Source organism: Bos javanicus, chromosome 7 (assembly GCF_032452875.1).
Source record: "Bos javanicus breed banteng chromosome 7, ARS-OSU_banteng_1.0, whole genome shotgun sequence".
NCBI classification, from domain to species: Eukaryota; Metazoa; Chordata; class Mammalia; order Artiodactyla; family Bovidae; genus Bos; species Bos javanicus.
The window spans coordinates 2,880,014-2,896,655 of record NC_083874.1 but is presented as its reverse complement, the minus strand read 5'-3'; the positions used below and the strand labels follow the sequence as shown (position 1 = coordinate 2,896,655).

Genomic DNA, 16,642 nt, shown 5'->3' with positions numbered 1-16,642 from the left:
GGAGAGGTATAGTGTATTTTATTTATCCAGTGTATTAGTCAGCTCAGGTTTTTATAGCAAAATACTACAGATTGTATGGCTTCAACAACAAAAGTTTATTTTTCCTTGCAGTTCTGCAGGTTGGAAGTCCAATATCAAGGTGCCATCATAATCAGTTCCTTGTGAGAGCTCTCTTCCTGTATATTCACGTGGCCTTTCCTTGTGGACAAAATGTAGCAAAGTTAGGTTAAGTTAATATCTGAACTGGCAGGGGAAAAAAAGGGAAATTTCTAGGTTGGAAGTGAAGATGGAATGAAAGACTAATGCAGTCAGTGATGAGCTGGTGCACTGATGTTGTTGTGGGGTTTTGGTTTCATGGATCTGGGTCTGACTTGCAAATACACAGAGGAACTTAGATCCAAGAGAGTTGGAGGAGTGGAACTGAGACAGCTGTACGAATCTGAGAATCTTATAGAACCACGTATTTAAGGAAAAGTACTATCTTCTATTTTCCTTGGCTTGGGTGTGAAAATAAATGGATTGGAATGTGAATTTATCATATTTGGGACCCCAGAATAAGAAGTTAGGCTAAAAATGAAGCTTTAGGCCAAGGTACTCCTGGAACACCTGACAGGAGTAAATGTAAAGCATTCAGGAGGGATACCCTCCAGAATCAGGCCATACTTAATGAATCCCTGGGGAACTCCTTGGGGGTCCAGTGGTTGGGACTCCTCACTTTCACTTCCAAGGGCCTGAGTTCAATCTCTGGTTGGGGAATTAAGATCCCATAAGCCACGTGGCATGGCCAAATAAATAAATAAAAGTCTTTAAAAAAGAATCCCTGATAAATACGCTCTCACAATAAAAATCTAAGTATCAAAGGTATGATCCAGTATAAATGAGAGTTGGAACTTACAAACATAAGCAAGATTAGACCACTGAGGAACTTCAGATGCTAGAACAACAGTCTGAAAGAGAATATAAGTCTATTTAAAATGATTAAAAAGATGTATGGAGGACTTGAAAATGTAAGAAAAAGTGTAATATTAGGGAAAAGAACAGGCAGATTTAAAGGAACAAATGAAATTTCTTGGAAAGGAAACATAAAATTTATAATGAACAATTTAGAAGAGGGATAAACAGCAAATTAAACATAGATGAACATAAAATTACTGAGTTAGAAGATAGATCTGAGAAAGTTACTCAGAATGAATCACAAAGAAGTAAAAAATAAGAGTTAGTAACAGAATAGAGATGAGAAGCAGGCCGCATGTATGTCTAAAAAGACTTCTAGGAGAGACTGGAAATAATGAGGTAGATGAAATAAAGAAATAATTGGAGACATTTTAGAAATGGTAAAAGACATGAATCCTAAACTGTAAGATTCTTAAGTAATAATGGAAATTGTAAAAACAGTCACAGCTAGACACATCATAGTGAACTGCAGAAGGTCGAAAACCAAGAGGAGATCTTCAGTTCAGTTCAGTCGCTTAGTCGTGTCCGATTCTTTGAGACCCCATGGACTGCAGCACACCAGGCCTCTCTGTCCCTCACCAACTCCCGGGGTTTACTCAAACTCACGTCCATCGAGTCGGTGATGCCATCCAACCATCTCATCCTCTGTCGTCCCCTCCTCCTCCTGCCCTCAATCTTTCCCAGCATCAGTGTCTTTTCTGAGTCAGTTCTTCTCATCAGGTAGCCAAAGTATTGGAGTTTCAGCTTTAGCATCATTCCTTCCAAAGAAATCCCAGGGCTGATCTTCTTTAGGATGGACTGGTTGGATCTCCTTGAAGTCCAAGGGACTCTCAAGAGTCTTCTCCAACAGCACAGTTCAAAAGCATCAATTCTTCAGCACTCAGCTTTATTTATAGTCTAACTCTCACATCCATATATGACTACTGGAAAAACCATAGCCTTGACTAGATGGACCTTTGTTGGCATAGTAATGTCTCTGTTTTTTAATATGCTGTCTAGGTTGGTCATAACTTTCCTTCCAAGGAGTAAGCGTCTTTTAATTTCATGGCTGCAGTCACCATCTGCAGTGATTTTGGAGCCCAGGAAAATAAAATCTGACACTGTTTCCATTGTTTCTCCATCTGTTTCCAAAGAGAAAAAAGATTAATGGGATGATATTTATTCTTCTGTAGGTTTATCAACAGCAATGAAGAGCACAGAGTAAGTGGAGAGAATTTATCATTCACAAAATCTCACTGAAGGAATTACCAATGAATTTATTTTATAAAGAAGAAAATCAAATCTGGAGTAATAGAATGGATTCTAGAGTAATGTGATATGAAGCAAATACAATAAGTTAATAAAAAAAGAACATCTGATTACAAGGCCAAGAATTTGATTACACGATTTGATTACCCCAATGGTGGTTGGCCTGCTAGAAGCTGTAGACTGTATTAGCATATTAATGTTCCTATGACAAGAGTATCGCCTGTTTTGGGTTATATGGTATAAGAAACTCTCCCTGAGAATGCCAGTTCTTTGATGTGCCAGCCTCAAATTATGCCTCCCTTTGTTAGAGTAATTATGGGATCACAGGTGATGAGTAAACCTGGGTTGTAGCATATATCAACCTGAACAGGATTGAACTGGGAGCGTTCGGATTCCAAGACCTATCCTGTCCCCTGCTTTCTGCATCTTCTGCACGGGAAGTTCTCTGCATTGAGAGAGCTAGGAACAGGGCCAGCTTGGGGCCAAGGCATTCTAGTTTTGAGTTCCAGAAGGCGAGCCCTCATCCAGTTCTAGAAATTTGATTGTCTCTGACCGCTTGTTCCTCCCTGTCCTCAGAGCCCACACTGATGTTTTCTGGGGAGTACCCGGCATGCGGGGAAGTGCATGCTGAGGTGGGGGCCGGCGCCACACTAAGCTGTAAGGTAGCCCAGACAGAGATTACATGATTCAGAGAGGGAAGAAGCTTAGAAGTGTATGTGGAGGCCAGGGTCTGCACCTGGAGCCTGGTGGTGCGGCAGGTGGGCAAGGCAGAGCCTGAGGAGTCTGATTGAAAAGTCAGGACCTGGAAGGTTTCCTTCCAACTCAGTGTCACAGGTGGGTTCCTTGAAGTCCTTCTCAATGTTCCTCAAGTTAACTGTTAGGGAGTGAGGAGTGTGTGATCATGCCACCTAGAAGCCCCTTTCCTCACAAAACTTAGGACACGGCAGCTGACAGGTATTAATTCCATGCCTAGGGCTGGATTTTATGAGTGCTTCTTTCTGTTTACTTGTGTAAGCTTCACAGCCGCTTCAGGAAGGGGAATTCCCATTTTAAGATAAGGCACAAAAAAGAAACTCCAGAACTTGCCAAAGTTCGTATAGCCAGAGAAATCAGAGCCAGAGTTCAGCCGAATATTCTGAGGGTTATTTTCTCTCAATATCAAATTACAGTTTAACAATCCACCCTCCAAACTATATTACTTTTATGTTTTAAGAAGCTATTTCACCATCTTCCAGATTCCATGTATTTTTTGGCACATCAACTGTCAGATTTATCTTCCCTCAAGGTCCCATTGTTCTTTCCCTGTTGTTTTTAAGATACTGTTTTTGACTTTCAGCAGTTTATACTGATGCACCTAGGTACGGTTTTCTTGGTATTCATCTTGGTTAGAATTCCAGAGCATTTTGAGTGCAGAGTTTTGTCTTTGCTCAGTCATGGAGTGAGTTTTTCTCATGTGTCTCTCATGTATCTCTCTTTCTCTCGACCTCATTTCTTTTTTTCTCTCTTTCCCTCTGCCTCAGTTCTTTTTCTCTCTCTACTTTAGTCGGGATATTTTCTTTAGCTCTGTCTTCTAGTTCACTAGTTTTCTGTTCCTTTGTATCTAATCTGTTGTCAAATCCATTTATAGTGTGTTACTTTCAGGTGTATTGTCCCATTTTATAATTTATGTTTGTTTCATTTCTTATAGAGTCTATAGATTCTAGAGTTGGTAGTAAAATGTTTGTATTTGATCTATTTTCTTTTCTTTCATATTAAAGACATATTATCACGCTTATACATCAGCTTCCCTGGTGCAGGAGACACAAGAAACCTGGGTTCAGTCCCTGGGTTGGCAAGATCCCCTGGAGGAGGAAACGGCAACCCACTCCAGGGTTATTGCCTGGGAAGTCCTATGGATAGAGGAGCCTGGTGGGCTACAGTTCATGGAGTCGCTAAGAGTTGGACACAGCTTAGCAACTGAGCACGTGGACACATCATGGTTATATCCTGGTCTGATAGCCATAAAACTGATCGTCTAATATTGCCTTTTTTAAAATTCCTATTTACTCCTGTCCTTGGAATGCCAGTGAATTTTCAGTTGATGGTCAGATATTGGTTTTTTTGAACACGGATGATGTTATCTTACTTTATTTTATTTTTTTTAAATTTTATTATTTAACTTTAAAATATTGTATTGGTTTTGCCATATATCAGCATGAATCCACCACAGGTATACACGTGATCTCCATCCTGAACCCTCCTCCCTCCCTGTACCATCCCTTTGGGTCATCCCAGTGCACCAGCCCCAAGCATCCAGTATTGTGCATCGAACCTGGACTGGCGACTCGTTTCATATATGATATTATACATGTTTCAATGCCATTCTCCCAAATCATCCCACCCTCTCCCTCTCCCACAGAGTCCAAAAGACTGTTCTATACATCAGTGTCTCTTTTGCTGTCTTGTACACAGGGTTACTGTTACCATCTTTCTAAATTCCATATATATGCGTTAGTATACTGTATTGGTGTTTTTCTTTCTGGCTTACTTCACTCTGTATAATAGGCTCCAGTTTCAGCCACCTCATTAGAACTGATTCAAATGTATTCTTTTTAATGGCTGAGTAATACTCCATTGTGTATATGTACCACAGCTTTCTTATCCATTCATCTGCTGATGGACATCTAGGTTGCTTCCATGTCCTGGCTATTATAAACAGTGCTGCGATGAACATTGGGGTACACGTGTCTCTTTCCCTTCTGGTTTCCTCAGTGTGTATGCCCAGCAGTGGGATTGCTGGGTCATATGGCAGTTCTATTTCCAGTTTTTTAAGGAATCTCCACACCGTTCTCCATAGTGGCACCATGACCAAGTGGACTTTATCCCAGGGATGCAAGGATTTTTCAATATCTGCAAATCAATCAATGTAATACACCGCATTACCAAATTGAGAAATAAAAACCATATGATTATCTCAGTAGATGCAGAGAAAGCCTTTGACAAAATTCAACATCCATTTATGATAAAAACTCTCCAGAAAGCAGGAATAGAAGGAACATACCTCAACATAATAAAAGTTATCTTGCTTTAGAAAGAGGATCAGCATTTCTTTTGCTAGGGATAAAGGAAACAACTAAGAATTTTGGTCTGTCCCGGTACTGCACGGACTCAAAAGGCTGCATTGCAGTTTTGATCAGGGTCGTCTGCCTCTGGTTGGCTTCTAGTCCTGGGCATCCTCCAAGGATTCCTGCAGAGACTTGGGGCAGGGGTGAGGGTCTCTTTCGAAACAGAGGCTCAACCCTACCTTTGTCTCTCTGTTAATGCAAGGTGCTAACATGTCTGCTTTACTTTTCAGAGATCTCCTGCTTAGCTTCATAGCCCCCTGGGTCACGCAGCTGGGGAAATCATCAAACATCTTGGGGGAAATGTGACTGAGTGTGGGGCTCAATTCCTCGAAGTCTCTTTTCCCTGGAGGCTTGCCTCCTCAATCTCTAACTTCGTCTCTCTGTTCACACAAGGTGTCCACAGCATGGTCAGTATTCCTGTTTCATAGTAGTGACCCTGTGGCTTTTATTCTCATGCCATACCAAGGAGCAGCAATGTCCACAGGAGAAAATCGGATGCCCAGTGTGGTTCTAAAGTGCAGTTCCCTTTTACCTTCCTCACTCATTCCATATCTTTCCCTTTAGGAGAGCCCTGGCTCTAGGTCTCATCTCTGTTATAATGACCCGCTCAGCTTTCTTCAAGGCTGCCTCCCTTCTATCATTAAGCCTTCACCTGAACATCACTCCTTAGCAAGGTTTGCTCTGATGGCCATATCTAAGCCACCAATCAATCCCTTTTCTCTAGCGTATCACTTACTTCATCACAGCACTCAACTTAGCATTACATCATTGTCAGGTTTTTATGTTTGTTTGTCTTTCCTCAATAGAAAGTAGGATCTGTAGGAACAGAGGCTGTGTTGTACACATTTCCAGCTGTGTTGCAGCATTCCAAGCCACCACCATAGAGCCTGCAGATAACAGAGCCTTTATTGACATTAGTCTCATCAGTGATTGATGAATAGGTGAATGACTACATCTATAGCATGGAATCTCTGAGATCCTCTCTGTATTTATTTAAATTTAAGGGCATATGCACAGTTACTAAAATTGGTGATAGAAGCTGTTGGTAAGGATGTGGAGAACTGGAACTCCACACACTTATGTTGGCAGCATACATTGGTAAAACCGTTTTGGTAAACTGGAAATATCCGCGAAAGCCAAAAGCCGATGCTTCTGTGTTCCAACAGTTGTAGTGCTCTAAAAGGTACATGAAAGAATGTTCACAGCAGCTTCACACATCATATCGCCACATTGGAAGCAACCCAAATGAACCATAAGAGAAAACGGAGAAAATAAATTGTGGTGCCTCCTCATACATCAGATCCTATACATCGGTATGAAAGAACAGGCTGCTGCCACGTGCATAGCATAGATAGATCTTACAGACATTATGTTGAGTGAAAGAAAACAGACCCAAAGAACATATAATGTTTAATTCCATTCATGTGAAATCATGGAGAAGGCAGTGGCACCCCATTCCAGTACTCAAGCCTGGAAAATCCCGTGGACGGAGGAGCGTAGTAGGCTGCAGTCCATGGGGTCGCTAAGAGTCGGACACGACTGAGTGACTTCACTTTCACTTTCCACTTTCATGCATTGGAGAAGGAAATGGCAACCCACTCCAGTGTTCTTGCCTGGAGAGTCCCAGGGACAGGGGAGCCTGGTGGGCTGCCGTCTATGGGGTCGCACAGAGTCGGACGCGACTGAAGTGACTTAGCAGCAGCAGCAGCACCATGTGAAATCAAAGAAGAGATAAAAGTAGTTGATGGTGATAAAGGTCAAAAGGTGACTTTTGGGGAGTGGTCAGTAGTGAATGGGGAGCTGGAAGTGCTGTTTGTTGATGTGTTTTGGTCACATGGGATAGGTACACTCAAACTTGATTGAGCTGTAAATGAATTCGTGTACTTTGCATGTGTGTTATACCTTGAAAAATGTGGACTAGCTTGTGGGGAATATACCATATGCCTGGTTCTGGGGATACAAGAGCACACAATTCAGTCTGTCCACCAGAGGTGACTGTCATGTGGGAAGGACAATGAACTAGCTGTGACAGATGCTGGGATAACCTTGGCCACCTTCTCCCAGCCTTAGGAATTACTTTTGAGTTAGAACATGACTATAATACACGTGAGGTTCTGACATAGGAGACGTATCAGACTTGTTACATGTGCACCCTTCCGGGCTTAGGGCATCACTGGCTCCAAGGAGAAGCTTTCCTGAACTCTGAGGTTTCGGTCTCATAAGCTGGTTTGAGCTTCCCAGGTGGCGCTAGAGGAAAAGAATCTGCCTGCCCATGCAGGAGACACCAGAGATGTGTATTCTATCCCTGGGTCGGGAAGATCCCCTGGAATAGGATCCCATTTGTGTCTCTGACCTTGTGTATCCCTTTCTGTGCCCAGAGTCCTCTGCAGTGTTTATCAAGGGGCAGCCAATGCATAAGGAGGTAAAGGCCGTGGCGGGGGCGAGTGCCACGCTGAGCTGCGAGGTGGCCCAGGCCCAGACGGAGGTGACGTGGTACAAGGATGGGAAGAAGCTGAGTTCGAGCTCGAAAGTGCATGTGGAGGCCAAGGGCTGCACCCGGCAGCTGGTGGTGCAGCAGGCAGGCAAGACGGACGCCGGGGAGTACAGCTGCGAGGCTGGGGGCCAGAAGGTCTCCTTCCACCTGGACGTCACAGGTCAGTTTGGAGGCAGTAAGTTAGCCTTATGTGGAGGTGATGGGACGGGCTCGTACCCCTGACAGACCTGATGATCTTTCCACTAGACTTCATCTCTTTTGGTCTTCTGTCCTCCCACCCCCATTTTCATACCCAAGGCTGGGCAAAGGGAGCTGGATGGGAGGGTGTGAATAGAAGGGAGAAAGGTGTTCTGTAAACCCAGAGTGGTATTTCCACACGGTGATGCATGGTCGTCAGTTCCCAGCATCTGCCCAGGGTCGTCTGGGTGTTCCCTGGTGTCTGGGCCTCTGGTTCTGTCTTGCACTTGGAGTCTGCTGTAAACCAGATGCCTTTCAACTGTGGGTATGTGACTTTGCTCCTCTTGGCTGTCCTGACAGCTCCTAGATGCCCCACCCAGCAATCCATGTGGGTTCACACTAGGAGAGATGTTTGAATTTCATTAAACCAGGACCAGGGGAAATTTTTGCTGCACAGGCTTGGACTTATCTCAAGAGCAAACTATAGATTACCAGAGTTTTAAGTGTTCTGGACACTCTTTCTTCCTTGCACACGGATATTGAAGTTAACTGTGTATCTGTAGGACTTCTGAGGTGGCTCAGTGGGTAAAGAATCTGCCTGCAATGCAGGAGACGCAGGTTCTATCCCTGAGTCGGGAATACCTGCTGGGGGAGGGAATGGCAACCCACTCCAGTGTTCTTGCCTGGAGAATCCCATGGGCAGAGGAGCCCGGCGAGCTGCAGTCCATAGTTTTGCAAAGAGTCAGACATGGCTGAAGCGACTGAGCATGCATGCATGTGTATCTACATGTAACAAAATCTAGATCCATTTTTCTTGCAATGTGTGTGCAAAATAAATAGAGCAGAGAATTGGTCAGTGTGTGCCTGAAGTATGCACATGTGAGGTCTGGGGAATTCTCTTTTCAAAGCAAATATTGATTTCCTTTTTTCTTCTATTAGAACATTCTATGTCAGAATTCCGCTTGGAGTCTGATTTTTAGATTTAGACTTGGAAAGGAATAGTTGCTTCTCCTATATCAGCATGTATGTATCTTTTAAAAATTGTATTTTAGGAGAATATAGCCATTTTTTATGGCAATCAATATGAAAGCTTATGAGAAATTGATTAGATTTTTAGGAAACTGTCTTAAGAGTGATACAAGAAACATTCAACTCAAATAGTCCTATAATCTTTTAAGTCATTAGAGCCTTATGCAGTGAAAAATCTGCATAGGAAATGATCTAATCCTGGTAGTTTACACTGGTAAATTATATGAAATACTTTGGAAAAATCCATGTTCGGGGAAATTTTTCTTGAGAATAGAAAAAAGACTACAGTCTCTGATTTGTTTCATGTAGACAGTGTAACATTGATACTGATATCTGACAAGGCAATAGTAAGAATTAAAATTACAGACCTATCTGTTGTGGATATCAAGGCTAAAATATGAAACAAAATACTATCAAAATAAATTCAGCAGTATATTAAGAGGAAAATTGCAAATGCATTGTGATGAAAGCAAGAGCCAGAAATGCCAGGTTGTTGAAACACTAGAGACATCACAAATCAATCTGTATACGACACGCAGGACAAAGCGTTTGGTGAGGTTTGGCAATATAAATGCAGAAGAAATGTTTAATAAAATTAGCATCAATTCATGCCATAAAATTCTTAACAAATTATAATGAAAACGGTTTTTTCTTAATTTGACAAGTGATGTTGTAGACAAGCAAGCTAATTGCACACAGAAAAGTGAAAGTTTGAAAGCTTTGCTTACGAGATGGGGAGCCAGACAAGGCAACCAGCTGTTACTGTTTTTATCTGACATTCTACAATACAGTTAGGACAAAAACAAAGCAACAGAGTGAACAAATAAAAGTGGAATTCATGGATAATACAATTTATCCAAAAGATAAATTATGATACCTAATAAGATAATTAAGAATGATAATTTTTGGAGGCTTTGTCAAGTGGATGAAGCCAATTTAAAAAAAATCAACATGAAGTAGACACTTCTGTGTCTACCTGGTAGCAACAAACATCTAAAAATGAAATTTTAAAAGAGTTACAATAGCATAAAAAGAATCATTTTCTAATTCCAGGTCTAATAAAAAGTGGTAAGAGATGCTTGGGGAAGATTATTAAAATTTTTTTGAGAGAGAGATGGGAAGTTCTAAAGAGGTAGAAATCTGTGGAAGAATAAACAATTTTCAATACCAATTAAAATTCAAAAAATGTTTCTTTAGTGGGGATTTTGAAAATTGACAAGTTGCAAAGACCATGTACAGTCAATTCACTCTTGAGGACGAGCAAAAGGTGAGTTACTTGCTACGCCAAGTATCAACTGATATGAAGCTACAGTAATGAATAGAATAGTGTCTGGTTGAAAGGATCGATGACCAAAGGGCCAGAACAGTGATCTCATACACAGACCTGTGCTTGAATGGATGACCACATTCCCCTTCTCCTCTTTAAAAAATGTGGACTAGCGAGAGGGGTAGAGACAGCGTGGTTTTAATAAATGTTACTTGAACCATTTAACCATATAGAAAAAAGATTTCCTGATGGCTCAGAGGGTAAAATGTCTGCAATGCAGGAGACCCAGGTGCAATCCCTGGGTTGGGAAGATCCCCTGGAGAAGGAAATGGCAACCCACTCCAGTACTATTGCCTGGAAAATATCCCATGAATGGAGGAGCCTGGTAGGCTACAGTCCATGGGGTCGCGAAGAGTCGGACACGACTGAGAGACTTCACTTCACTTTCACATACCACACATAGTCAGCTCCTGTTGAGTTAGAGACCATGGAATTAAAGGGAAAAATCGTAGATGACAAGATAGATGGTTTTGATTAATTTAGGATAAAGGTGATTTCTTAGAATACAAACGCACTAACCATAATGAAAGAAATTTAACATACTTGAGTACGTTAAAACTAAACATGAAGATTCATCAGAAGACAGCATGAGTTAGTAAAAGGCATGCCACACAGATATGAAAGATGTTTAGAACACACATTCTTGTCAGTGCCTAGCATTTAAATGGAGAAGGCAATGGGCACCCCACTCCAGTACTCTTGCCTGGAGAATCACATGGATGGAGGGGCCTGGTAGGCTGCAGTCCATGGGGGTCGCTGAGGGTTGGACACGACTGAGCGACTTCACTTTCACTTTTCACTTTCATGCATTGGAGAAGGAAATGGCAACCCATTCCAGTGTTCTTGCCTGGAGAATCCCAGGGACGGGGGAGCCTGGTGGGCTGCCGTCTATGGGATCGCACAGAGTCGGACACGACTGAAGTGACTTAGCAGCAGCAGCAGCATTTAAATACAAAAAAGTTCCTTAAAGTGAACAAATACATGAGTGACAGTCAATGCTACTGAAAATAGGGCAGAAACTTTGAACAACGACAACACAGAAGAGCAAACACTGATGAGCAAAACATCAGAAAAGGTTCTTGAGTTTGAGTCATCAGAAAAAATGTGTACGACAGAGGAGGTAACACTCACTCCCACCAGTTTGCCAGCAGTGAGAACAGGTGAAGGTGGAGCCTCAGGTAATCTCATTTGTTGCAAACGAGAACATGGGCTGCACATTCCTGTGGAAAAGATTCTAGCCTTATACAGGAAGTCTCGGAGTGTACATAGCATAACCCTACAATTCCCATCCTGTTGGTAAGCGGGCAGGAGATTTGAATAGTGTCACCAGAAAGAAGAAATGGCAAACCCAGTCCTAAGGGGAAGGTTGCTTAGCTTCTTCATTCCTCAGACAGTGACAAAGAAAGCAACAGGGAGGTGCAGAAGCTCCCCCAGGTTGCCATCGTTGACAATAGTAAGAGTAGGCAAGGGCGCAGAGCCTCAGCCATCTCCACGGACTGCAGCTGAAAAGTTCCTGCCTGCACTTCATGGAGAAGACTGTGGGTGTATCTAGAAAGTTGGGGGAATACTTGCCTTGTGACCCCACTGATGCCAGTCGTAGCGGATGAGGCTGATCCAAAGGCCACCACATCCTGAACCAGCTGGCAAGGACAGCTCACATGTAGGAGAATGCATAAATTATGTCGCTTGTTGCTGAGAAAGTTTGGGGGACCTCTGCAGGGCACAAGACTGGTGCAGATCCCCGAGAAATCTCCAGCCCCATTTTCCCCTCCTCCTACTCCCAACTCCTCATCCCTAGTCTTTGCCCGGGGCTGCCGTCCTAACTGAGATGGTGTCTCTGACCCTGTGTATCCCTCTGTCCCCAGAGCCCTCGGTGGTGTTCGCCAAGGAGCAGCCGGCACGCAGTGAAGTGCAGGCCGTGGCGGGAACCAGTGCCACACTGAGCTGCGAGGTGGCCCAGGCCCAGACGGAGGTGACGTGGTACAAGGACGGCAAGAAGCTGAGTTCCAGCTCGAAAGTGCGTGTGGAAGCCAAGGGCTGCACCAGGCGGCTGGTGGTGCAGCAGGCGGGCAAGGCGGACGCCGGGGAATACAGCTGCGAGGCCGGGGGCCAGAAGGTCTCCTTCCACCTGGACGTCACAGGTCAGTCCTGGAGGAGGACGCTGAGCTAGCCTGCATGCAGGTGATGAGGGGACCCGCTTCCAGCCTCACCAGACTTGTGTGCCTGTGACCTTCAATTCTTCAAGCCTCCCTGTCTTCCATGTCCTGCACGGATACCCATGTGGGCCTGGGGGGGATGATTGGGAAGGGTGTGCCTGGAGAAGTGGGGCTGTGTTTTTCCACTTGTTTGCATTCAGTAAGGCTCGGTCGCAGTGTCTTAGCATATGCCCTGAACCTTCCTGTTGTTCCTAGTGTCGAGACCCCAACTCTCCGTGATAATTTGGGACTGATGTAGACCTAGAGATATGTGACTTTCCTCCCATCATATGTCTTTCTTGACAGCCACCACATGCCCTAATCTGATACCTCGTATAGATTCTTGGTTTGCCTGAGGTGATACAATTTCATTGTTCCCGGATTAGGGGGGATATTGGTCACACAGTCCTGCTTGAAATTCTTCAGGAGTGAGCATTTGATGATCAATTTTTAAGTTTCTGGGTGGTCCTTCCTTCCTTTTCCCGGATATAGAGGCCCAGTTGCCTGTAGGTACCAAGAAATTGGTCCATGTTTTCTTGTCATCCTTGCAAAGAGAAGAAAGGAAGGATTGGTGGAGAGTTACTGGTGCCATTTAGGGTGGTCTTCTTATATCAGATGTGATTTTGCATTTGTCTGCAAATGATTCGGATGTTCTGAGTCAGTATTCCCCTTGGCATTACATTGATGAATTTAGGAATGGAAAGGAAAAACTTGCTTCTGCTACATTAGTAGGCTTTGCTAATGAGGAGTTACTGTCCTAGCAGCCTCTGACCAGCAAAGCAGTCTTTTATTTCATTCCATTTTCCTAATGGTGTTTTGCCGAAAGTTTTAGTTTTTGTTTCAGGTTTTAAGGATTCGTTAACAAAAGAAACCACTTGTACACACATACACAATTTCGATATTTAATAGAGAATTATCTATTTTACTTTCAATAAGAAGAAGTGAAGTCGCTCAGTCGTGTCTGACTCTTTGAGACCCAATGGTTCCTCCATCCGTGGGATTTTCTAGGCAAGAGTATTGGAGTGGGTTGCCATTTCCTTCTCCAGGGGATCTTCCCAACTCAGATATCGAACCTGGATCTCCCGCACTGCAGGCAGACTCTTTACCATCTGAGTCACCAGGAAAGCTCAATAAACAACTTTCAATAAACAACCATTACAAGAAAAGAGAAATAGAACAGTAAAGGAGGGTAACAGTACATACATCACCAAATTGTGTTTTTACTGACATCCGGACTCAAACAGTGCTAGGAAATCCCATTTAACAGCGCTCTGGAGTCTCAGTTGGGAACATGTCTCAGGCAGCTCATCTGCTCCTTGGGTGAGGCTTCAGATTACAGTTTGGGGGTTCCCGTTTATAATGCCTGGCTGCAAAGGAGTAAATTGCAGCTTTGGTTTTATGTTAATCGTGTTTTACAAAGCTGTTTGCTTTGCAAAGCTTGGAAGGTTGTTAAGCCTCAGGTATGGTTGGCCAGACACCCTCCAGGGCTCAAGAATCCCTCGATCTGCCCTCTTTCTTATCTATGGTGCTGCTGGGCTTGCACTCACATCTGGCACATAGTCAGGCCTATGTCTGGGCAGGTCAGAAGCAAGGTCAGAGGTCTACTTTGCTTTCTTGTCTTTGAAGCCTGAACTAAATTACTTTCATTTAATTTCCCTAACAGATGGTCAGTGAGTATCCCTGCTTCATGGCTGAAACATAGGGCTGTCTAAGAATTGGAAGAGAGCCTTCATGCCGAATAGGGGTGGGCTGCCATCCTCCATTGACTTGTAGGTCCGAACATCTAACACTTTGTGACCATGCCAGATAGGAGGATTTATGGGTGTGTGTATATACCCCAGATCCCACCATGCATCCTTGGAAGATGTGGTTTTCAGAGTATGTTAGAGTATTCTAAGGTAAAACCATTGAGAAGTTGTGAAATGTGGCTAAATCCTAGTAAACTATGAAAATAGGCGCAAGAAGATAGAGAAGAGTTGAAGAGTTGCATGGCTTGTCAATCAGTGGGACCAATAATGATAAGTTTTCTCAGCCCCATAGTTCTCTGGTAAACTATACAAAATGGGAAAAGTATTCTTCCTAGAGAGAGATAAAGGAGATATACTCTGTAACTCTCTCCGTGAACATAACATCAGTACCAAAATCACACAAGAAAGGCAGGAAGAATGAAATTTGAGACCAGTGTGCTATGAGTAACAAGGCCAGAATTGTAAATTAAATGTTAGCAGAAGGAATTCAGCAATGTATCCAAGGGTTAGAGATCGCTGATGGAAGTCCAAGTCCAGGATTGCACTTTGGAGTTAACCTTGACAACATTAATAGATAGAAAGCTTGACTTTAAGAGATTGAATGCAGAAAGATGTGATCGTCTCCATGAGTACAGAGTCAGTCTTGGGAGATTGTTCCTGTCTAAGAATTTGTCCATCTCTTCCAAGCTGTTCATTTTATTGGCATACAGTTGCTTGTAGTAGTCCCTTAGGATCCTTTGCATTTCTGTGGTGTCTGATGTAACTTCCTCATTTTCATTCTGATTTTATTGATGAGTTATCTCCCTTTTTTTCCTTGATGAATTTGGCTAAAGGTTTATCAATTTTCTTTATCTTTTCAAAGAACTAGCCTTTAGTTTCATTGATCTTTGCCATAATTTTCTTTGTCTCTTTTTCATTTATTTCTACTCTAATCTTTAGGATTGATTTCTTCTTTACTAAATTTAGATTTTGTTTGTTCTTCTTTCTCTAATTGTTTTAGGTATAGGGTTAGGTTGTTTATTTGAGATTTTTCTTGTTTCTTGAGGTAATACTGTATTGCTATAAACTTCCCTCTTAGAACTGCTTTTGCTGCACGCTTTAGGTTTTGGATCATTGTGCTTTCATTTTCATGTGTCTCTAGATATTTTTCGATTTCCTCTTTGATCTCTTTACTGATTCATTGGCTGTTCAGTAGCATATTGTTTAGCCTCCGTGTGTTTGTAATTTTTATAGTTTTTTTTCCCTTGTAGTTTATTTCTAATCTCATAGCATCGCTATTGGAAAAGGTGCTTTCACTTTTGAAATGCTTTCATTGAAAAGATTATTTCCATTTTCTTAAATTCCCAAAGCTCATCTTGTGTCCCAGCATGTGGTCAATCCTGGAGAAAGTTCTGAGTGCACTTGAGAAGAATGTGTAGTTTGAGAAGAATGTGTAGCTGTATTGCCATGCAGCTTTTGGATGAAATGCTCTGTAAATATCAATTAAGTCCGTGTGGTCTAATGTGTGATTTAAGGCCCGTGTTTCCTATTAATTTTTTGCCTGGATGATCTGCCCATTGACAAAAGAGGTGTCTTAAGTCCCCCACTATTATTATGTTATTGTTGATTTCTCCCTTTATGGTTGTTAGTATTTGCCTTATATATTGATGTGCTCCTATGTTGGATGCATATATATTTACAATTGTTATATCTTCTTTTTAGATTGATCCTTTGATCACTAGATTAGATGAGATGGTTGGATGGCATCACTGACTTGATGGACATGAGTTTGAGTAAGCTCCGGGAGTTGGTGATGGACAGGGGAGCCTGGTGTGCTGCAGTCCATGGGGTTGAAAAGAGTCAAACACGACTGAGCGACTGAACTGAACTTTAATCATTATGTAGTTCCTTCTTTATCTCTTATAACAGTCTTTGTTTTAAAATCTGTTTTGTCTGAGCATTACCACTCCAGCTTTGTTATGATTTCCGTTTGCATGGAATATCTTTCTCCATCCCCTCACTTTCAGTCTGAGGTGGGTCTCTTGACAGCATATACACGGTCTTGTTTCTGTATCCACTCAGCCAGTCTATGTCTTTTGGCTGATGCATTTATTCCATTTACATTTAAGGCGTTTATCAATATGTATGCTCCTGTTACCATTTTCTTAATTGTTTTTATTTGTTTTGTAGGTCTTTTCCTTCTTTTGCATTTCCTTTGCTATAAGGCTGATTTGGTGGTGCTGAATTCTCTTAACTTTTTCTTGACTGTAAAGCTTTTGATTTCTCCATGAAATCAGAAGTAGAGCCTTGCTGTGTAGAGTATTTTTGGTTATAGTTTCTTCTCTTCCATCACTTGAAGAATATTGTGCTTCTGTTGCCTACCCTCT

General features: G+C 42.5%; 1 protein-coding gene across 40 annotated transcripts in view; it reads left to right on the top strand.

Annotated features, from left to right (window-relative positions):
- OBSCN (obscurin, cytoskeletal calmodulin and titin-interacting RhoGEF) overlaps positions 1 to 16,642 on the top strand; it is a 237,313-nt gene that overhangs the window by 25,843 nt on the left and 194,828 nt on the right. For all 40 annotated transcript variants that reach the window (XM_061421359.1, XM_061421345.1, XM_061421347.1 and 37 more), the window contains exons 8-9: positions 7,685 to 7,960; positions 12,199 to 12,474. In XM_061421359.1, the coding sequence (XP_061277343.1) occupies positions 7,685 to 7,960; positions 12,199 to 12,474 (552 nt within the window). The remainder of the gene's footprint in view (positions 1 to 7,684; positions 7,961 to 12,198; positions 12,475 to 16,642) is intronic.